Source organism: Rhinolophus sinicus, chromosome 2 (assembly GCF_057876585.1).
Source record: "Rhinolophus sinicus isolate RSI-liver-muscle chromosome 2, RSI-T2T, whole genome shotgun sequence".
Classification (NCBI taxonomy): domain Eukaryota; kingdom Metazoa; phylum Chordata; class Mammalia; order Chiroptera; family Rhinolophidae; genus Rhinolophus; species Rhinolophus sinicus.
In genome coordinates this window covers 172,907,891-172,930,658 of record NC_142502.1, presented here as the reverse complement: position 1 = coordinate 172,930,658, position 22,768 = coordinate 172,907,891, and the positions used below count along the sequence as shown (strand labels likewise).

At 46.7% G+C, this 22,768-nt stretch overlaps 2 protein-coding genes across 2 annotated transcripts; both read left to right on the top strand.

The window, feature by feature from the left end:
* The first annotated feature begins 3,729 nt into the window (after positions 1-3,729).
* Positions 3,730-6,952, top strand: DNAJC5G (DnaJ heat shock protein family (Hsp40) member C5 gamma). Its single transcript, XM_074333972.2, has 5 exons — positions 3,730-3,965; positions 4,183-4,298; positions 4,582-4,795; positions 5,221-5,362; positions 6,106-6,952. The coding sequence occupies exons 2-5, from the start codon at positions 4,186-4,188 to the stop codon at positions 6,159-6,161; spliced, it is 525 nt and encodes a 174-aa protein (XP_074190073.1). The 5' UTR covers positions 3,730-3,965; positions 4,183-4,185; the 3' UTR covers positions 6,162-6,952.
* Positions 6,953-7,897: 945 nt separating this feature from the next.
* Positions 7,898-22,624, top strand: TRIM54 (tripartite motif containing 54). Its single transcript, XM_019735291.3, has 9 exons — positions 7,898-8,411; positions 18,106-18,278; positions 18,772-18,943; positions 20,413-20,508; positions 21,190-21,423; positions 21,689-21,711; positions 21,822-21,946; positions 22,073-22,165; positions 22,479-22,624. Exons 1-9 carry the CDS (start codon positions 8,244-8,246, stop codon positions 22,487-22,489), a joined length of 1,095 nt encoding a protein of 364 aa, XP_019590850.3. The 5' UTR covers positions 7,898-8,243; the 3' UTR covers positions 22,490-22,624.
* Positions 22,625-22,768: the final 144 nt, after the last annotated feature.

Sequence of the window (22,768 nt, the reverse complement as noted above, 5' to 3'; positions counted from 1 at the left end):
AATGACACAGGTTTTTACAGAAGAGGGAAATGAGACTCAGATTAAGTGACTTGTCCTAGATCAGCTTGTGAGAGCCGGAGCCAGAACTCAGGTGGAGGACTTCTGACTCCTGGCTGTGGGTTCTTCCTAGTTCTGTGCCGGGTGTTAGAAGAGACCCTGTGCATAGGAAACAGAGTGTGGGGACAGAGCCAGGAGTGCAGTTTCCAGGCTCTCGCCCTCACGTGGAAAGGTGCTCACTAGGGTAGTAAATGGCCATCAACTGTGATTGGATGGCCATCAGCTGTGGCTAGTTGGCCATCAGCTGTAACCAGTGAGCCATTGGCCACTAATATAATTGCCATGGCTACGCTAGCAGCAAATGGGGGCTAGCAAGAAGATGGTGGCTGAGATGGCAAGCATGGATTGCAGTTAGGAAGTCGATCAGTTGGCAGGCAGAAAAGCGGACAGCAGGTCGCACGTTGTGTGAATCCAGCCTCCAGTGAGACTATAGTGGTATGACTCCCCTACCTATGGCTCTGTGGGTGTTCCTTTCTGACCTAGCCACATCCTGCATTCTTATGTGGGGAGCGGGAGCTGAGACCCTGCAGGCCGCCCCGCACGACAGAGTCAAAGGGGGTCTGTTTCTAGGTGAAGGCAGAGTGGAGAGCCTCTGGCCAAGGATACCAGGCCCACTTGCCTGCTCTAGTCACAGCTCTGCAGCCTTCTGGCTACAGCATCATTTCAGTCAGAGTAGAGGCTCAGAAACTTAAAGATAATGGCTATTTCAAGCTCCACAAACTATAAATAGAATTAATTAGAATGTCAGAGGGCAATGATAAGAAGTAATAACATTCTGGAGCTTCTGGCAAGATGGGAAGGATGTTTACTAATTCTTAGCACCTTATTTGCCCTCTTTCTCAGTGCTCACTTTTATAAAGCAGGGATGTGATCAGACTACCTCTCAGGGTTGTTGTGAGGATCAAAGGAGATAATTAGATAAAAGTGCCTCTGAAAAACCACACCAAAGTTTGTTGGTTTATTCAACCAACCAACATTTATTGAACACCTACAACATCCCAGGAAGAACTGGAAGAAGACGAAGACAAACAAGAAACAAGGAGCTCATACTCACCATGACCATCTCCCTATTTCCCTCTTTCTCTTTACGTCATGTGTCTCTTCTTGTCTAGGACCACATGAGGAAAGATGGGCCCTGTAGTCTTGTCCAATGCCTCGGAGAACTCTTGCTGCGGCCAAACTTCTGCGCCTATATTGGACCAGCAGAGGGTTCCCTCTGCTGTAGCTCATTCAACAAATCATTAATTCACTTACTGCAAACCAGGCATGGTTCTAGGTGCTGGAGATACTACACTGGTGAACAAACAGACAAGGTCCCTGCCCTCTTGGAGTTCCTTGTCTGCCGGGGAAGGAAGACCTGAGACAAACCAACATGCAAATAAATATATATTCACAAACCATGGTGAAGGTGTTATGAGGTGTGGAGAGAGGAGTGGAACTTCATTTAGAAGGCTTCTCTGAGGAGGCACAAAGCTAAGATCCACAAAGGATGAGAAATCCTGGGGAGGAGCCACATGGCCAAAGGCCCTTGAAATGGGGAGGAACACGGCGTCTTCAAAGAACTGACAGAAAAAGTGTGGCAGAGACCAGAGCAAGCAAGACAGTCATACTGGATAGAGTGGGAGTAAGAGGCGGGGCTGGTGACGCTAGGCCTGTAGACTGAGGTATGGAATTTGCTGTAAGTGCACTGCACTTCTAATGCCTTCTCTTGTTGCAGTGCTAGTGAAAAAATAACTTGAGTTGTTCTGCTAGTTCTGTCGTCCTATGATGGTGATGAAAAGTTGGTAGTTAGGGAAATCTGGCATAGTACAAACCACCAAAACAACTATCAGCTTTAGCTCCTTTACTTTAAGTGACTAACCTCTAAACTCATCTGACCCAGAACCTATGAACTTGGTTGGTGATGCTAAAGATTTTCATCCCCACCCCCTATATTGATCACAGACCTACAGAAATATGTTAATTCATGGTCACTGTCCTGTTGCACATGGACTCCTTAGTTACTTTGCTCAGATGGCTCACATCTCTTGGGACAGAGTACTTACTGATTTACCACTTAAAACCTTGAAGGGGAGGTAAATATGCATGAATAACTGTAAAAAAAATAGAGTGATAAAAACCACTAAAAGATAGCGGAGACATTATTGAATTAATAAAGCTCTTTCAATTACATGTTATAGGAGCCACCGAGTGCTTCACTCTAAAGAAAACCATCACGAAGTGATAAATTATATTAGGTTGGTGCAAAAGTAATTGCGGTTTAAAAGTTTTAAAATAATTGCAAAAACTGCAATTACTTTTGCACCAACCTTATAAGTGGTGCAAATACTACCTCCTGTAGGAGATCACAGAAAGTGGGGTCAGGTGGAGGTAGGTGCTCTCATGTACTGCAGGTGGGGTGGAAATTTGTTAGGGATGGAAATTAGTACTTTTGGTTCCATTCTGGGAAGAAAGTTAGCAATGTGGATCAAGAGCCTCAAAAAAATTCTCTTTGAACCAATAATTCCACTTTCAGGAATTTAACCCAAGGCGGGGGGAAGGAGATTTATTTTAATACTTACAGGTAATAAATGGTTAGAAACAACTTCACTAGCCAATCTGGATTACATAATGACATTATGGTACATCCTCATGATATAATAGTATTTAAAGGAAGTTTCTGAAGAACAGTAGTGACTTTCGGAAATGTTCAAGATGTTGTTTTAAAGAAACGTGCAAACTAATAGTTGCAATATAATAGGATAAATGCTTTGACAGAGCAAGGTGGAAGCAACTTGGGGAATAAAAAGGAAGGATTCCCAGGAATACTGATATTTGAGATGGGTCTCAAAAGACCTATAGGAGTTTCCAGGTGGAAGGGAAAGAAAGGACCTAGTGAAGATCCCTAAATTCTGAAAAAGAAGACTGGGAAAGCAATACACCTCTTGAGAAAGGCGTGTAGCAACCATACCTCTGAAACAGCCACGTTCTGCAAGCGCATTATCTTTCCTTAGTGAGTCACGAGCCAGGACGGTTATCAGATGCGTGATCCCCTCCCACTGGAGTAGCAGGGATTTCCTTGGAGGCTGCACCCACAGAAAAGGCGGAAAAGGCTGCAAAAGACGCCAGGCCGCCCTTGGCCACTGGTGCCTAGCGAATCCCTACGCTCAGGCTTCCTGCGCACGAAATAAGTCCCAGGGCCCACGTAGCCTCACCGCCCAGACCTTCCGGTGGCGCCAAAAAATGACCCGGAGGGTTGATACAGTGCGCAAGCGCAGTGGGCCGCTGGACCGCGGTGGTGTGAAGTTTCACACCCTGGTGGAGCCTGTGTAAGGCCTATATCTGCGACTCCGAGGTACAGCGCCAGGTCGGATGGGGAGTCCTCACAGCCAGAGGGGATCTGGGGAGACAGATCCTTCCCCTATGAACTTGCTGCCTTGGTTCTGCTGGGCCACAGCCTCCCAAGCTCTCCCTACTCTCTGGGTCCTGCTTCTTGTTCCCACAGCTATCTTTTTCCGCTTCCTTCTTCACCCCTCTGTTCACCCCACTGCCCCGTTTCTGAGCAGGGGCTGGGATAGGTTGAGAGGGGAGGCTGGGAGAAGAATAAAGTCTCCGGCCTCGCTTGTAGCATTGTTCTTTGGCCTGGCTACTGGACACCTGACCTACCTTAGGCAGTTTAGGATTTGTTCTGAATCGTTTTTCCCTTGGGAATTGTGGATCTCCCCAGTTCCTGACCCCAACCTGTTCAGGGGTTGGGGCCGCACTGGCCTCTCAAACCCAGCAAGGAGTTTGGACAAGACCAGGGTTGTTTACTTCAGGTGCTAGTAGCTCTGGAGGAAATCAGTCTCTTCCCATGTTGAGACCTCTCTTTGCTCTCTGTAGGATGTGGGGTATCCTGAGGTCTGCGTAGCTGAAGGACACCGGAAAATGTGAGATGTTTCCTCTTTGAAATTCAAATTTGAATGTCTTTTTTGGTCACCTGCACTCTTCTGCTAGTCACAGATCCCGCTCGTTGTTGTATACTGTCCTTTTATAGTCATTTACCTGCCCAGTCCCTGAAGGCAATGAGTTTCCTGCCACTGCAAGTTCACTTCTCTATGGCCTCACCTGGAAGTTCTCAGGAATGCTTCTTCTCTTCTGACCCAGATCATGTCTCATTTGAATGAAGCAACCCATCGGCTGTCCAAAAGTGGGACAACTCTCTATGCAGTGCTGGAGCTTCAGAAGGGTGCCTCACCTGAAGACATCAAAAAGGCCTACAGGTTCAGACCTCAGCCCTGGAATTAAACCCTGGAATTGCCTCCCTTAAACCCCTTTCTTTCTACCGTGCTTTCTGGCCCACTTTTGAATCCCCCAGCCCTCACTTCAGTGTGGCATGGGAAGGAATTTAGACTTGGGTTGCTTGCCTCCATCCGTCCTTTGTACCACATCTTATGCATGTCTTCTTCCCGATCTTGAGACCTATTCCTGTCACTCATCCTAACCCTCCCTCCCCAGCCCCTCCTTATTCTCTCCCTACCCTCCTTTCGGGTATTGCCTGGGTAGGAAACTGGCCTTGAAGTATCATCCAGACAAGAATCAAGGGGACGCTCAAGCAGCAGAAATATTCAAAGAGATCAACACCGCCCACTCCGTACTGAGTGACCCTAAGAAGAGGAAAATCTACAACCAGCATGGCTCCCTGGGAGTGTATATATATGATCACTTTGGTGAAGAAGGTGTCAGATACTATTATACGCTGAATAGTTGTTGGTTCAAGGTACGCAGCTCTTCATAGTCCCTTAAGAATAAGGAAGGAGGGATAACCACATACCATTCTCCTCACTCGCTTCACTCCTGGCAAGACTCTTCTCTGAATGCCTCTGATGTTATAAAGCCTTTACCCTCTCGTGGTTTCTGTACATGCTATTCTACTTAAAAACACTCATTCCCTACCATATCCTAAGCTAGTTCCTTCTCAATTTTTGGCTAAAATAATATCATACTAAAAAAAAAAAAAAAAAAAAAGAAGGAAGGAAGGAAGGAGGGGTGACCCTCCTCACCTAGGACTGCTTACCTCCTCTCCTAGGACAAATGCTGCTTTTGTCTCGTTATTTGGGTGCCAGGAGGACTGCAAGAGGAGGCGAGCTTGAATGGATATATGGAAGAACTGCTGGACTGAGACCATTCTTTCCTACCTTGTAGACACTCGTCCTCCTTTGTGCTCTGCTCAGCTGTTGCTGTTGCTGCTGCTGCTGCTGTTTTTGCTGTGGAGCACTGAAGCCACCTGAGGAGGTAGCGAGCAGAAAATTCCAGCAGAATGTCCAAAGTCAGCCTTCGAGATCAGGTGAGAACCATAGACAGGGACTGAGGTACGAGCTGGATGAGGAATGAAATAAATGGTTGGGGCTGAAACTGTGAACCCCTAAATATGAGAGTCTCAAGTTGGTATTGGGGCCAAGTGAAGAAAGAGGAGACACTTAGTTTCTGAGGGGCTTATGCCACAAACTGACAGTTTGAATGTAATGGCCTCTCGTGACTGTTAAGCTAAGAATGACTGAGAGAGTGTGTCTCGAAAAGGCAGTAGTTGAAGACAAGCTAGAGGATGTTGTTTATTGCAGTTACTCAAAAGGAAAATGAAGTGTCTGAGATTATGCCCCTGCAGCTAAACGGTAAAATGTGAATTGACTGAAGTTCACAGCAGTGCCACCTAGTGATGCTAACGTGTAACTGCAAGGTAACGGTTTTCTCGCCAGGAGGCTAAAATACTGTTACTCAATGTTTATATATATATATGTTTTTCAAATTCCATCATAGGAAACCAAGGAAATTTTAGAGAGGAAGACAATTATAGTGAAGATTAATATTAACAGATGAAGAAGAGTGAGGTATGAAAACTGAAATGTAGCAATGATTAAATGATAAGAAAAGAATATACACTAACTGCAGATGAGTCAGTCATTAGTGGAAAGTTTATATCCTTATAGTAGGGACTACAGGTGTTTATATCTTTACCAATAGGGGGTTTGCCTTATACTCTGGGTGCTCATTCATTCTGGTTAATAAGATGCCAACTTCTTCTGCCCCTAGGTGCTGACCCAGTGAAGGTGACTTCTGCTGCCGTGTCCCCTGGACAGGTTGACTAGAGGAGCAAGTAGCCCTGTCCTGACATTGACCTTGATTTACCCCTCTTCTTAGAAGAATCCCAACTTTAGAAGGATGCCGTCTCTGTCTCATCCTGGGAATACAGAGTCGACCAGCTACTCTTCTTTTTAGCTCCAGTTTCAATTTTAATCTGTTAGAGAGCAGACCTCCCATCCCTACCCTCAGACAGTGAAGACAGACTTTTCCCAAGCATCCTTTTTCCTGTGTCTTCTTGGGATTTGAGTCAATGTCAGGTGGGGGGTAGGGTCTCTGAGTCACTTGTGATGTTTCCACCAAGATCCTGAGCAGGGTGGGTCCCATCCCAGAGCTGTGGGACAAGCTAACCCTCATTTGTTGCAACTCTGTGTACCAAGAGCTCTTAGCATCAGCCTGATTTCTAAGCCAGTACACCCTTCTGGGGCTGGTCTCACCTTCTTCTGGTGCCCATACACTTGGCATTGCCAGCCTCATTCCATGCCACAAGTGAGCTTAGCATGGGTTCTGTGGGTTGACTGAAGTTCACACATCAGTGCCTGTTTGCCTCTTTTTTTTAAACCACATCTACACAGGCTGATCACCATATATTTTGTTTTAAAAACAGGGGCATGAAACATATACAAAAGAGATTGTCCTTTGACAGACCCTTTCCCCACTCACACCTCTTTGCACTGCCTGTTTGGTGTCCTCTGTGCACCATGTATTTGCTGCCCACCCAGGACCAGAGTCTAGTAACTCCTCACACTTCCCTTTCCTGACTTGGAGAAGGGCTAAGGCATGTAAGTAAATAAAAGAGCTTTTGTCCAATCCCAGTGCATACATGGGGCCCCCAAAAGACAAATTGTGCCTGGGATAGAGAAAAAGGCCTGTAGGAGAAAAAGATAGAGGAGAGCCCCCGTCTGAGCCCAGTCTGCCTGGGAGAGCGGGAATCCAGGACAACTGTGGACTCGGGGCCGAGGCTGTCCGGAGCCTCCTGCTTATGTCAGTGCCCTCAAATTTCCCTGGAGACCAATTCCCCCGGTGCTCAAAATAGGTCCCTGGTACTCAGGTTCTTTCTGCCCAGCTCAGCTTCTCTCAACTTCCTGACAAATCTAAAGTCCTTGGAGTGGCTCCAGTGATGTGTTTATGGACCAGAGTCCCACACTTTCTCAGGGCCATGCTCATGAGGTCGTCTGGGGCACAACTGCCAGCTCTAGCATTCTGAGCTTCTTTTCCTTGGGTGATCTAAGAAAGTTCTGGGTGAGAACAAAAGTGGACCAGAAGTGTTGGACCAGAGCCTCTCTCTCTCTCGTTGCTGGTGCTCCTGTACTGAACCACGGGGTTCGGAGAAAGAGGGCCACTGGCTAATCCTTGGAGGCAGAAATTTTCGATGACTGTCTGTAGGTCTGGCAAGATCTGTCCTTCCACCTTGAGCAATGTATGCCGTGTGACTCTGTGCCACTGCCCTGGAAGAAGGGCCCGAGCCAGATGATGGGGATCAGGAAGGCACAGGAGCCTTCTGAGTGAGAGAGCGAGTGAGAGCCCAATACCTTTGCTGGCCCACCTTTCACCACGAGCAGTCAAGCTCACCCCTGCTCTTGCTCAAGAGAGTCACCCATTCCTGAGTGAGTCAGGGTCACTCACTCGGTGACAGCTGTGGCTCGCCTTACATGAGCTAAATTGGGAGTTGGAATGTCACACAGATGCCCCTTGTTCCCCACCCCCACGTTAAAATTAATCTGCTCTCTGGGGAGTGAGGAACAAACAGTGCTGCCCGTAGAGTGAACATTAGTCGTTTGGGGAACAAAGGGAGAAATTTCCAGGGACAGAATCACGCAGGTAGTGAGGGATCGAGAAAGCTGCATGTGCCTGGCTGGGGTATAGAGCAAAGAAGAGAGAGACAAGAAGTGTCTGAAAGTGGCTGCCTAAGGACAAGGCGAATTGTCAGAGGAAGGGACAGGACAGATAGCAGAGCTATTTCAAGAGTGAGCAACAAAAGGGAACACAAGAATCCACAGACTGTGTAAAGTAAAAGAGGAAGGGTTCCGAGGCAGTGAGGGAAGGCCAGGACCAGAGCCAAGGCCAGGGTAGGCACGATCGCTGAGGGGATGAACTTCACAGTGGGTTTCAAGCCGCTGCTCGGGGATGCACACAGCATGGACAACCTGGAGAAGCAGCTCATCTGCCCCATCTGCCTGGAGATGTTCTCCAAACCTGTGGTGATCCTGCCCTGCCAGCACAACCTGTGCCGCAAGTGTGCCAACGACGTCTTCCAGGTAGGCTGGGGCAGGGCCAGGGCCAGGTGAAGCAGTGCAGACTTGTGGGAGACTTCTCCTCAGGTCAAAGCTGAGCTCCCAGGTGATGGGCAGAGTGCTCTATGAGGTGGGTGGTGGCTGTCCTGGCTGAAGGGCAGAAGAAGAGCTGGGGACTTAGCAGATCCCAAAGTAAGCGTGAGTCAGCAGCTGCACTGCAGGCTGGAGAGGGCAGCCTGCGCAGGGACAGCAGCTGGAGTGCTGGTATCCACAGATGAAAGAAGACCCCTAGAAACTAGGAGAGAGGTGATCCTCCCCAGGCTGTGTAACAGTCTGCTAGAGCACATTCCAGTTCGGAGTTTCAGATTTTGAGAACATTATAGAAAATCTGGAGAAAATAGCATTGAGATAATGAAACATTAAAAAATAAACCCGGTGAGAAAGGTCCATGATGACAGTGAAACTATCTGTATCTAAGGCAAAGCTCAGCGCATCCATCTTTTGGGGGCAGAATTAGACAGTGGGTAGGAGACTGGGAATCCTCCCCAACTAGACTTCACACCTGTGCCCCACTCCAGACTAGTCAATAAAGGGGCCTGGGGTTAAAAAGGATTGAGGTCGCTTAAGCAGAGAAGAAATTTTATGTCCCAGAAGTGCAACCAGTTTGGGTTGACATGTGGTCACGGGGCAAAGCAGAACTAATCAAATTCATAGATATCATTTTAGCTACTGGTTTCATAAAGAAAAGCAGCATAAGCCAGAATGGTTTATAAATGGGCTTTCTTGCTTGCCCTGTGCCACAGGTGTAGGTTTTAGTAATCTACAAAATGGGACAAACTTCAGTGAGAGTAAGGGGAAAAGACACACACACACACACCCCTTGCAAATAAAGTAAAAACCCTGAATAGATCAGAGCTGGCTGGCTCAGGAGGCATGGCTGCTATAAGGAACATCGTGAACTTTCATTTCTTCATCTGTATCAGAAATTAGGAGGAAATGTGTTGAACACAAGTGATTTTTAACTTAACCAAGAAAATGCTTCCTTTTAAGTACTTAGGGGCAGCATGTTTGGGGAGAAGCAATGGGCTCATTGTCAGGCCACGCCTCAGCCATGCCTGGGACCCACCTTTTGTCTGCCGGCCCTCTGCCATCCTTACTAAGTACCCAGCCCCTAGTCTTTCCTGCCATCTTCCCAGCGAGACCCATTCCCAACTCCTATTCCACTACGAGAATATTTGGCTCCAGAATATCTCAGAGCCAGTGATTTTGCTTCTCTGGGGGCCTAGAATGACTTACGCTGGCTCACCCTGGGCATCAAGTCATGTATGAGCGCCTATGCTTTGCCCACCATCTTGGTTTCTCCCTTGGTCTAAGACACTCTCTGAACATCAGGCTGAGATGCCTGGGACGGAATGGCAAAAAGACTGTGTCATCACATCTCAGGAATTTGTAGTGAGACATCCTTTCATTAGAGCCTGAAATGTGGGAAAGCAAAGAGAAGTTTTGAAAAAGAAGGTAATGTGTCTTATAAAACAACAGAATATTAAAGTGAAAGGCACACAGTATCGCCGGGCAGAGGGACCCAGGGACAGGAGGCTAGAAGATGTTTAAGTGACTTCCCTTGTTCAGGCCAGCCCTCTGCACTCAGGCATACTTACTTTGGGTCCTTGATGCTGTGGAATATTGACCTGGAGCCTGAGAGACCTGGCGAGGCTTTGGGTCAAACCCTGTGCAGAATGTTTGGGAGCCAGCATGAGTCCCAGGGCTTTGGGATGGTTCTGCGGATCTTTTCAAGTACAGAGCACCCCTGGGCCCTCCAAGGAGAGAAGAGTGAACAGCTCATTTCCTTGCTGCTTTATTTGGGCTGGCCTGGTGGGAGGCTGACCTAGTTCTTTAGCTGTACTTATGTATATACATTTCAGTCGCTCTCCTTCTGAAAGATGAGCATATTTAGTTTTTTCACACATTGCCTCCACATTTTGACAACTCTAGACATAATCAGATTGTCTGTTTTCTAAGTTTGGGGACAAGAATAGGACTTTTGGTTCCTCTATCTTCAAACCACTTAGCAAGAATACCCTTAGACCATCACCTAGAAACTTAACAGGACTTATACAAGTGATACCAGTATATTATATTACACACACACACACACACACACACACACACACACACTTTTTTCCAAACAGTATAGAAGTTTATATCATGAAAAGTGAATCTTCACCTCACGTGCTCAATTCCGTTCTCCAGATGGAGGTAGCCATTACCAACTTTCTTGGGTAGCCTTCCAGAAATTTTCCATGGATAAGCATATGTGTGTGTGTGTGTGTGTGTGTGTGTGTGTGTGTGTGTGTGTGTATACACATGCATTTAAACTAGACTCATTATCCTACACCTGCCTTTGTTCACTTACTCTTTCTTGGCAGTTGTTCCATATCTACATTCAGATCTGTGTTTTCCTTTGTCAATGGCTGGATAGTGTTCCATTGTTATGACTGGACCACAGTCTATTTAATCAGTCCTCTAAAACATTTAGATGGTGTCATGCAGGGTGTCATGCGGGGTCTCTGGTCCTGCTCCCCTACAAGAATGCAGGACATGATGAGGCCAAAAAGGAACACCAACAGAGCCACAGATAGGGGACTCATACTACTATATTCTCGCTGGCAGCCAGGAGAGACACAGGAAGCAGGAGCCACACGATCCGCAACCCGCCGTCCACTTACTTCTCTGCCTGCCAACCAACCTCACTTGCTAACTGCAATCCGCCTCTCTGCAATCCACAATCCACAATCCACAATCTACAATCCGCGCTTGCTAGCTTAGCCACGGCAGTTGTATCAGTGGCTAATGGCTAACCAGTAACAGCTGATGGCCAACTAGTCACAGCTGATGACCAGCTACTACCCAAGCCAGCACCCTTCCACGTGAGGCCGAAAGCCTGGAAACTACTCTCTGGGACTCTGTCTCCACAGATGGTGTCCAGTGTTTTTCTGTCCTAAGAACTGCTGTGATGGACAAACAACAATTTTGGGGAATTGTGATTTTTATGACATCAGGTAAACTAGAGCGCCAGGAAGCAAAATTTGAGAAGTTAAAACATGTAATTGAAAATGTTGGACAGTATTAAGGGTTTGGGAAGTCATCCATAATTCTACCGCCCCAACACAATTATTTCCATGTTTGCATATTACTTTCAAGCCTTTGTCCTGCATACATCTTTTTACATAGTTGCCATCACAATTTAACATGATTTCTTTAAAGCTATAATGTCTCTCTCTCTCCCTCTCTCTCTCTCTTTCTCATTCTGAGTTTAAACTGAACAAAACACCAAAACACCATATTAACCCTCTTTAATTTCTCCTTCCCTCTTTCCCCACACTGCACCCACTCAGATACCAATCATTTTGATTAGAAGAAAGCTGTTTGTGTGATAATTTGACACAAACATGTTTCCATGTGTTTCTGTATTTGTAAACTCTATTCACTCCCAAAGCAAGCCTTCCGTTTATTTTTATGCTTGCCCCCACTTCACTGTGGGCACTTGGTTATGAGCTGCAACCTGTTGTCATTTAACACACAACCAGAAGGCCTTGTAAGAAGATTGTTCAGGAACAGCTTTTCTGGAGGATGTCCATTTAGGGCGAGATTTACAGAGATGGGAATAGCAAGAAAGGGGCTTCTTCAATAATACAGGTCAGTCTGGGAAAGAGATGACCTCTGTGTCCCTCCACCTGAATTCCAGTTCTGTATAGTTCATTGTTAGGATCTGTTGTCATCAAGTACAGACCTGCCAGTGAAAATCCTACACAGCCTACCTCCTCGACCACTTCCACCTGCTGCTGAGGGCACCAGGCCCTCCCTAGCCCAACCTTGGGAAGGTCGTCTTTCCAAGAAATTGATTCATTGAAATTTTGTGAATTGCACTAACCTTGAAGCAGGGTTAGGGTTCTTACTGACTTTAGGTAAGAAATTTGGTTTAGTGGGGGATGAAAACCTAGACTGAGAATTAGCATTCCTGGGTTCTCCTCACACCAGTTTCTTCCTTAATTTGCCGTATGATGTAACTCAGGCTATTTCACCCCTTCAAGCCTCTGACACACACACACACACACACACACACACACACACACACACTAAAAGCATGTTTTACACTGATCTTGAACATCCTTGTAATTCTAGCAATCTGATTTCACAAGTTCAAGAAATATTATTATGGATTTCCATTTCTTAAGGGCTTTCCATTCTGTTGCTAGTATCTTAATTTGACTCGTTGTTCAGCTTATCAGTCCTTCCTTTAGCCAGCCTCCTTTCACGTACCCATTGTGCCAGGCTGTTTGCTAGATTTTGTCAGGCAGAGCTAGCCCTCCACTCAAAATCACTCTCCCACCCACAATTTAGCTATTGCCAACACCTGGATTCTTCTAAGGCTCTTAAACTATTCTCCAAATGTTTGGTCTTCTGCCCACCATTTTCCCATGGTTTCTCTAGTATATTCTGAGGGTCTGGCTCGGAGGACCTGCATGGTCCTCTTCATCTTTGGCCAGGCCATCAGTTCAGGGGAGATAGCTTCCAACACTCCTCTCACCCTTGCATCCTGGCCAATATCCCAAATCAGCATTGCTCTGGATAGCCAGAGAAGAGGGAAAACATTCTGAGATAAATGTAGATTTGATAGAATAACTGCATTCACAGAATATCTTTCTAGATGGAACATTTCTATTAGGTGCTACAGAATGTTATGAAGGAATGAAAAGAGAGACAGCTCATGGCATGTATGCTACCTAAAAGCCTTGAACATAGCGCAGAATTAAATTCCATGTATTTATTCCATTCCATTTTATCCTTCACAATGAAGAAATAACAGTTATTTCATGTCCTGTGTTTCTGTGTGGTCAGATATTTTTAAGGTCTAGATTAGTTAACAAACCTTTGAGCAGTGCTTTATAATTTATAAAGAAACTTCACATACATGATTCCATCTGAGTTAGAGAGAATAGACATTGTTGCTATTTTACAGGGAGAACACAGGAAACAGGTTACAGTCACATCAACAATGAGATAGAGTAGGGACATAAATCTAGGTGTTTTGTTTCAGAGAGTGATGGAACGTCATCTACACATCACATCGTTGGCACATGAAATTATACTTTATGGGGCTGGCTCTCTTGTTTACACAATCTTACAATGTGAGATTAAAGGAAAGAACACAGACATTTATATGTATGATAAAACCCATCAGTTATTTCTTAATTTTGAAATAGATAAGCAGAAGCAAAAACTGGAATTTTGCTCACTGAATATTAGCTAAGAGCTCTTTAGCCCAATGTGAAACTATCAGCTATGGAGATGTAAGGAGGTTGCCATTTATACCTTATAAAATTCCTATTTGTGCTGAGACTATCTGGGGACTTACAATCAGGGAAGGAAGTAATCTCTTTGTGTGCCATGGACCCATTTGTCAGTTTGTGGTACCTATGGACTTTGTGTGTGTGTGTGTGTGTGTGTGTGTGTGTGTGTTAAGAACAGTGTTTTTAAATGCATAAAATATAATACATATGATTACATATTTGTTCTTTTGTATCTGGCTTATTTCACTTAGCATATGTCTTTAAGCTTGGTCCATATTGTAGCATGTTCTTCTGATAACTTTTATCTGTTATTTTCTACTACAATCGATGTGACTTTTATCAGTATAGATTCTACTTCCAACTGTGTCAAATGTGAACTTTGCTTCTGTGTTGATAATATATTTTACTCGATTTCTTTCCTTAATTCTGCCAGCTCACTTTTTTCTCCAGTTTTAATCATTTATATCTCTTCTTTAATCAAAGAGACTGTTTCCTTTGTTTTCTTAAAAAAAAAAGTTAGATTGAAGTTGTATTATTTCTTGGAGCAATTTGTCTTCCAAAGAGTATTCTACATCTGTCCCTTGCTTGTCATGCTCTCTTTTTTCTAGCCTTTTTGTATTTTGTTGGCTTGCATCTCCTGTTGGATCCCTTCTGCTTATCACTCCTGTTTGAATAGAGGTAGTTTTATCTGGTGCTGAAAGTGAGTTCCTTACTTGACCTTCCATTTACCTTGGCTTTCTTTCAATGTTATCTTAAATGTTAACTGGCTAGCTGGGTGTTATCACTGGTTTGCAATCTCTGTTTAGTTCTTTGGCTTCTTTGGTGAACAGAGAGGTATGACCTGGATTAGTAAGCAGTTGAGTGTCTCAATTTGGTTCTGCTGCTCCAGAATATTTTTCACACAGAATCTGATGAAATATCCGCCCTGTGCTTGTGCATAGATCCATGGGAGGAGGTCCCCTGAGATTTGAGCTAGTCCCTCTCCTTTTCATAGACAAGCAAGACATGCTGTTTGCAGTTGAGGTCTCCACGCACACAGGCTCGCCTTTTGTTTATCTCTGCTCACATAACTTCAATCCACAGTTGAATTTTAGGCTGTTGTTTCTGGTCCTTCATGACTTTTACTAAAATCTGTTTTACCTGAGACTGAGAGAGACGAATGTTGTAGCTGACAATGTAGTCTATTGATTACTAGAATGGACTCTGGAGCCAGAGTGCCTGAGTTAAAATACAGGCCCTGTCATCTATTAGCCGATGACAATATGCAATTTATTGAAGTTGTCTGGGCTACAATTTCCTATCTTTGAAATGGGGCTAATAGTACCTACTTCATAGAGTTGATATGAGGATTAAATGAGTTAACATAAATAAAAGAACTTAGAGCAAAGCCTGGCATAAATGCTCAATAGATGTTAGCCAACTGTCATTATATTTCTTGTAGTCTAAGTGAGAGGGTAAATGTTTATTTATTTCCTCCACCATCTGTACAAGAAATTCTTGAGGATTCATTTCAATAATGTCTGGAAAGCCCACAGTGCTTGATATATAATGGGCCCTCAAAACATGTGTCAAATGTTAAATAATGAGTGTAGAGGAAGGGTCCAGTGAGGGAGGGAGATAGAGAGAGACTACCCTTGAGTTTGTCTTTGCTCTGGGCTAAGGCTTTAGAAGATGCCCTTTCCTCCCATTCAAACATTTACTGAGTGCCTTTGTAGGCTTGCCACCAGCACATCAAAGAGAAGCGAGATCCCGGAAGGAGCTTGCAGGCTTAGAGTTCTCCCAACACCTCCTTACTCACTTGGATTCTAAATATTGAAAGGTAATTGTATTAAGCAAACAAAAGCCCAGTGATCTTACACTTTAACCCACCCTAAACTCAAGTCAACAATATTCATATAATTCTAGTGACTGAGAAAGAGAGATACACCAACACAGTCCTGGATAATGTCGACTGCCCAAAATAACTCCCCAGAAAATCTACCGAAAGAACAGTTTATTCGGGAAAAGAAAAAGAAACGAGACTACTCCAGCAATGTGTGAACACCTCAGGCCGGAGCTCCATTCAGGCACACACATGCAAAAAAAGAGTATTCCCAAGATGGCCTCTATATTTATTTGAATAAATACATATTTATTTGAACTCCCCTGGAAGTTACCACAAAGTTTAACAGGAAGTCAGGACTAGAGAGTTAACAAGGGGCCCAGCTCCTCCCATAGTCCTCCCAGCTCTATGGTTAATCATCTTCAGATGCCAGTTCACTTTTATCAATAATCTCAAACAAATTTGTTCCAGCTTTATGATGGGCTAAAATGTTATCTTCTTATAAGTCTCAAGAAATCCCCCCTCCCAAATGTGATCTTTGTGACATGCCAGTCACTCCCCCCAAGATAGGCTGTCCACTTCACAACAGGGCCACATTTCCTGCCTTGCCTACATCTCTTGCTACCAAAGAAAGGATCGACCAAGACTCTGGCCTTGGATGCCCTCTAGGTGTTAATAGGGTGCTGCTGCACACATACAGGGGTGCTTCCAGTTGATGTATAACATCAGGATTTGGAGAATTTCATGGAACCCAATTACAGGAAATACATTTAAATATACAAAGTCACAGGTGACTACTCTCTCCATTACTCTCTAGCAGGGCACGGTCTTCCAGCCAGTTTGGATTAGTTTCTGCTGCAAGTGACAGAAAACCCAAAATAACAATGGCTTAAAGATGATAAAAACTTGTTTTTTTCTCTCAAGTGAAAGTATGGGTGGACAGTCCAGGATGGCCTCATCAGAGACTCACTCTTTTTATCTTGTGGCCATTCTCAACATGTGGCTACCTCCTGGCTCGAGATGGCTGCTTAACTTGAGCCATTCCATCTTCATTCCAGTCAGCAGGAAGGAGAGAAGAGGAATAGGCCATGCCCCTCCCATTGAAGATATAGTAGTCTTCACTTAACATCCTTGATAGGTTCTGTAACTTTAAGTGAAATGACGTATACCGAAACCAATTTTACTGTAGCTAATCGATATGAACAAGTTAAGTTCCTGTGACAGCTCATCAACGTTATTTGAGGACCTGTACACTTGCTAGAAATGGCACAAAACATTTCTATCCACCTCCCATTGGCCAGAACACAGTTCCCTAGCCACACCCAGTTGGAAGGGAGATTTGAACTCGTGGCCTTTATTCCATGTGTCTTGCTAAAATCTCAGGGGCTCTGCTATTTAAGAAGAAGTGAATATCAAGGAACAACAAGCAGCCTCTACCAGTATTTCATGCCAGCTGCTCTCCACAAGTGATTCTTTTCTCTGCAGACCAGCCTTCTCTGTTCATAGTTTCTGACCCCTCACACTTTCTGCTTCCACTTGAAGGAGACTTTGGGTGGCCACAATGTCAGCTCTTAGCTCAACTCCACAGGTTTTATTCATTTCCAAAGCAGCACATGGTCTAGCCACCTCAGGTTCTATGTCTCAGTTCCACGTTCCTAGAGAGAAAGTTGGATTTGTCCTGCTTGGGTCAGGCAATCACCTCCTTAACTCTGAGCCAATAAAGCTGTGGCCTGGGGTGGGGCTCTCTCTAGAGGATGGGATGAAGCAAGTTCTCTAAGAGGGGTAAGTGGGAGGAAGTGGTGAGCCCCTCTGGTAAATCCTCCTTCTGGGCTTGCTCCTTCTCGATGTCGTTGTGGGTTTGCTTGTCGTTGTGGGTTTGCTTGTCCTTAGGGCAGGGCTGCATTTGTTCATGTCTCATCCTCAGAGCCTAGCATTATAATGAATAATCCATTTTAGTCCTTAATTTTACAGAGATTGAATGTTTGCCCAAATTTACATAGCAGAACTGTGTCAGGGGCAGCCGGGACTCCTGATGCTCAGTCCCTGGAGTGATTTCCCAGAATTACCCAGCACGATGTGGCTCGTTTGCCCCATTGTTCAGCACTGTGTCTGCTTGTGCCCCTGCCCAGGGCTGAAGAGAATCTCCCCCAGAAGTGGCCCGTGAGAGCCCCAGGCTGGAGGACACTGGCTGCATCGCTCAGAGTCCATTTCCTACCTGAGTCTTCCTGCCGAGGTTAATGTTACCCCACAGCTCCAAGTTGGGTCCCTTTGGGGAGATCCCATCCTGACTAGGCCTTGACCAAGGCTAGGCTCTGGATTCAGAGACACTCAAGGAAGTAGACTGAATAAGGAAATGAAGGTTGGAAATAAGATATCCATGGCCACCCACCCTGATCTGCTCTCAGAGGAGGGCCCAGCCATAGAAAAGAGCCGATGCCACCTCCGCCACCATTCTCCTTCTCCCAGCTCCCATTACTTTCCCCTCTGCCTCCCAGTGTCCTCATGCCTCACAGTACCTGTTCTCTCACGCTACCTGTCTCTGCAGGCCTCGAACCCTCTGTGGCAATCCCGGGGCTCCACCACTGTGTCTTCCGGAGGCCGTTTCCGCTGCCCATCTTGCAGGCATGAGGTTGTCCTGGACCGACATGGTGTCTACGGCCTGCAGCGAAACCTGCTGGTGGAGAACATTATAGACATTTACAAGCAGGAGTCTTCCCGGTGAGCTGTCCAGGCCTTTCGTCTCTACAGGGCAGCACCTGGACCACAGCCTGGGAACCCATCAGGGCCAGATGACAGGAGTGGACCCAAAGAAGGGGAGGGGCTTGTCCCAGGTCGCCCAGCTTAGTGGTCACTGATTCCTGGTCAGTGCTTCACTTTCACTGTCTCCATCTGGGGAGGGGCTGGCAGTCCACTAGCAAGATCCTTGCCAACCCTCCATTACTTCCTGCCCCGTGGGACTTCCCTGCCTCCTGGAATAGACTATTCTCAGATCTAAATCTCCTCTACTCCTTAGCTCTTTCCATTTCTCGAATGAAGAGCACCGTGGAAGTCACCCACCTGCCCAGCCACGGCACCAGCTGCAGGGGCAGAGAAGGTGGTGATGGTTGGTAGAGGCTGAGGAGAAAGTGTTCATGGGGCCTCACCCTCTCAGGGCCCAGCGCCCCCTGGCCTGGCTCCTGACCCTCCTTCCCCTCTGCCCACTCCCCTTCAGGCCACTGCACTCCAAGGCTGAGCAGCACCTCATGTGCGAGGAACACGAAGAGGAAAAGATCAACATCTACTGCCTGAGCTGTGAAGTGCCCACCTGCTCTCTCTGCAAGGTCTTTGGTGCCCACAAAGACTGTGAGGTGGCCCCACTGCCTACCATTTACAAACGCCAAAAGGTATCAAGCAGGGGCGGGAGCAGGCATGTGGGCAGGGGGCATAGGCCAGGGCCTCTAATTCCAGCCTCTTCACTTGGTTTTAAAGGCAGGCAGATCAGGGCTAAAATCCCGGCTCTATGCGTGACCTTGTGTAAGTCACTTGACCTCTCTGGCCCTCTTTCCTCACTTGTAAAATGGGAATGAAAATGCCTACATGTGAGCGTTGTAGGATAAAATGAGATAATGGATGCAAGCAGAGACCTTAGTATGGTGGACTGGATACTCTCAAGGCCTTTTCACTATCACACAACTAGATTCTATATAACATGTAATTTAAAAATTATATTGGTGGACACATAGGAAGTAAAGGAAATCTCCAAGTGGGGATGGGGCGGGGTGGGGAGAAGGCTTGGGAGAAGTGAGCTGAGGACAGAACCCTGAGCGGTAGGCACAGAATAAGTGGCATTTCCCAGAGGGTAAATGCTGGCAGTATTACTGAGCTAGAGAGATGAGACTATGCCTCCAAACCCCTAAAAGTGGTAGACCTGCAATGAACTATGAATCCCAGGTTAAATTGGAATCCCAGGCACTAAAGAGGTCAGTTGCGCCACCTAGCTTTCGGCACAAGCAAATGCAAATTCTGTCTGGAGGTAAAAACCCTGTTTAAACCCTTGGGTTTTCCTTAGATTAAGAACAACAAAAGATTAGCTCACAACTGAAGAGACACAAAGAAATGTACTCCATTAGTGAAGTCAGCAGAAACAGAAATTTTAGATTTTGATTCCTGAGGAATTCGGGTATTGGAATTATTAAAGAATAGAAAGTCACTGTGAATAAAATGCTCTCACGAAAAGAGGAAATTGAAAAACAAATAATAATAGACTATCAAAAATTCAGATTTGACAAAAAACCAAATAGAGTTTTTACAAGTGAAAATAGAATTGTTGAAATTAAACAGTCAAAGGATGAATTAAATGCAAGAATTCTCTGAAGAGAGAGTTAGTGAGTGGGAAGAGAGGACTGAGAAAAAATTGCCTAGAATACTGCACTGGGAGATGAGAAGGTTGAGAGTGAGAAGGTCTAACATATATCTAATCAGAGTCACAGAACAAGAAAATAAAGAGAATGGAGAAGAGGCAATATTGTCCTAACAGATAATCATGAAGAATTTTTCAGAATCGATGGAAGGCATAAATGTCCAGATAAAGCATCTAGCCCAGTGCCTGGCACTTGGCTCTTTGGTGAATGTCTCTTCCTTTCTCAGTTGGTGGTGGAGGCCTTCCTCTCCTGACTTCCTTCCAGAATCTATCATGTGTTTCCGCACTTCTTGGATGCCAAGCCCTCTAGATCTTGGAAATAGCTTCCCTGCAGATGTCCTGACAGTGGGATGAAGGGGGAAGTTCTTTCCTAGGCAGCCCCGGCTGGGATGGGAGGGGTGCAGTTCTAGACCAGGTCCTCCAGCCCTAAGCGCTGTCCGGTATGTGTGGCAGAGCGAGCTCAGTGACGGCATCGCGATGCTGGTGGCAGGCAATGACCGTGTGCAAGCCGTGATCACACAGATGGAGGAGGTGTGCCAGACCATTGAGGTAAGCCTAGGATGGGAGGGAAGGAAGGTTTCTGGGCTCTTGGAGGTGGGTCACAAGTAATGGGATGGGTTTAGCCAGGCTGTGACTCTCAGCTCCGCCCCTCACTAGCTCCGTGACTTTGGTTCAGTTACTTAAGTTCGCTGTGCTTTGGTTTGGTTTGTTTTTAACGGTGTGAAATAGTGATAATGAGAATGATACGGTGCCTACCTCACTTGATCTTTTTGCGAACTAAATGGGACAATACAAATAAAAACCAGGGCCAGAGACATAAACATCTCTCATAAGGCTACTTTAAAACACTGTGTTACTAAGAGAGTAGATCTTAAAAGTTCTCATCACATGAAAAAAAAAAGTAACTATGTACGGTGACAGATGTTAACTAGACATATTGTGGTGATCATTTCACAATATATACAAATCTTGAATCATTACATTGTACACGTGAAACTAGTATGATGTTATATGTCAATTATATCTCAAAAACTATCATGCTGTTATTATTTCTGAAAAGATTTGGGAATCAGCAGCCCTTGGCTCTGACTCCGCCACTAATTTGTGCTGTAACTGACAGGTCACTTTTCTTCTTCCTGGCTTTCTGTGACTTCCAGTAAGTGGGGAGTGGGGCAAGTGGCTGGGTGCTCTCTCAGCTATGAGGTCTCATCCACGTTGCTCCTTTTTCAGGACAACAGCCGGAGGCAAAAGCAGTTGCTGAACCAGAGGTTTGAGACCCTGTGCGCAGTGCTGGAGGAAAGGAAGAGTGAGCTGCTGCAGGCGCTGGCTCGGGAGCAGGAGGTGAAGCTGCAGCGCGTCAGGGGCCTCATCCGCCAGTACGGAGACCACCTGGAGTCCTCCTCTAAGCTGGTGGAGTCAGCCATCCAGTCCATGGAGGAGCCGCAGATGGCGCTCTACCTGCAGGTAGGCCCTGGCAGAGGGTGGCAGGCTGCTGCATAGTGGCTAGACTGGGGACCTTGGCACCTACAGATCTGGGTTCAAGTCTTATCTCTGACACTTACTTGCCTCCATGGCCTTGGGCAAGTCACCTCTTCTGAGTCCAGTTTTTCCTTAAAGAATTGGGACAAGCCTCCCCTGCCTACCCAGCAGGATTGTGGTGGGCATCAGAAATGAGACTTTGCCAGAGGTTGGCACGGTGCTTACTCTCCCCCACCTTTCTTCCCTACAGCAGGCCAAGGAGCTGATCAATAAGTGAGTAGGCGGAGCGAGGGGGGAAAGGAAGGGGCTGCGGGGCTTCACGGCCATGAGAGGGGAGTGAGGGTGCTGGGGCGTTTCCAGATGAGCCGTTGCCACCGCTGCAGGGTCGGGACAATGTCGAAAGTGGAGCTGGCAGGACGGCCAGAGCCAGGCTATGAAAGCATGGAGCAATTCACCGTGAGCGTGGAGCACGTGGCAGAAATGCTGAGGACCATAGACTTCCAGCCAGGTGAGGGAGCCAGGAAGGGAGAGGCCGCCGGGACTGGGCATCAGGACCCTCCGGGTGGGGGCGGGTTAGGGCATGGCGCCCAACCAGCAGGAGACTCTACCTCACGGGGGTCTTCCTTGGGCCCAGGAGCTTGCGGGGAGGAAGAGGATGAGGACATGGCGATGGACGGGGAGGAATGCAACGCAGGGCCAGAGGAAGAGCGGCTGGATGGGCCGGAAGGTGAGTGTATTGCGAGGGCCATCGCGGCCTGACTGGTCCTCGGGTGAGCGCCCTCCCTGCGGGACCAGGGCTCCCTTGCAGAGCCTGCTTTCAAATGCTTCCCAACCCCCTGCAGGAGCGGAGCGCCCCCTAGCGTGGGTGCAAAAGGACCCTTTCTGTCCCGTCAGCCATTCCTCCCGGGCTTTGGGCAAGCAGGGTGGGTGGGGAAGTAGAGGAGAAACCCACGTGGCTGGGGAAAGGGGGTGAGCTGGGTTTCGGAGTTGCCTTGTTTCCTTGGAGCGCCCGCCCACCGCGCTTTTTTTCCTGGGGACAGGCCTGCACTGACCCTCCCCCTGTGGGGGACTTCGAGCTCTGGGAGCCTGGCGCTCGGGTAGTGGAGGATCTGCGCAGAGACCACCGCGCCCCCAGCTCGGCGCCCCGCCGCGGGGGAGGGCTCAATAAAGGGCTCATGCATCCCGACCCGCAGCTCCTTTTACTGCTCACTGTGTGTCTCAGCTTCTGAGGCGACCCTGTCACCAGTCCGCCCTTCTCCGGATCTGGGACCCGCTGGGAGGCGGAAGTGAATGGAACCCCTATTGGGATCCTCCTTGATATTAGGCTTGG

Coding starts and splice junctions, on each gene's coding strand:
- DNAJC5G (XM_074333972.2), top strand. CDS start 4,186: ATGTCTCATTTGAATGAAGCAACCCATCGGCTGTCCAAAAGTGGGACA. Junction 4,299..4,581: donor GACATCAAAAAGGCCTACAG/GTTCAGACCTCA, acceptor TTGCCTGGGTAG/GAAACTGGCCTTGAAGTATC. Junction 5,363..6,105: donor AAGTCAGCCTTCGAGATCAG/GTGAGAACCATA, acceptor TTCTGCCCCTAG/GTGCTGACCCAGTGAAGGTG.
- TRIM54 (XM_019735291.3), top strand. CDS start 8,244: ATGAACTTCACAGTGGGTTTCAAGCCGCTGCTCGGGGATGCACACAGC. Junction 8,412..18,105: donor GTGCCAACGACGTCTTCCAG/GTAGGCTGGGGC, acceptor CTGTCTCTGCAG/GCCTCGAACCCTCTGTGGCA. Junction 21,712..21,821: donor GCCAAGGAGCTGATCAATAA/GTGAGTAGGCGG, acceptor CCACCGCTGCAG/GGTCGGGACAATGTCGAAAG.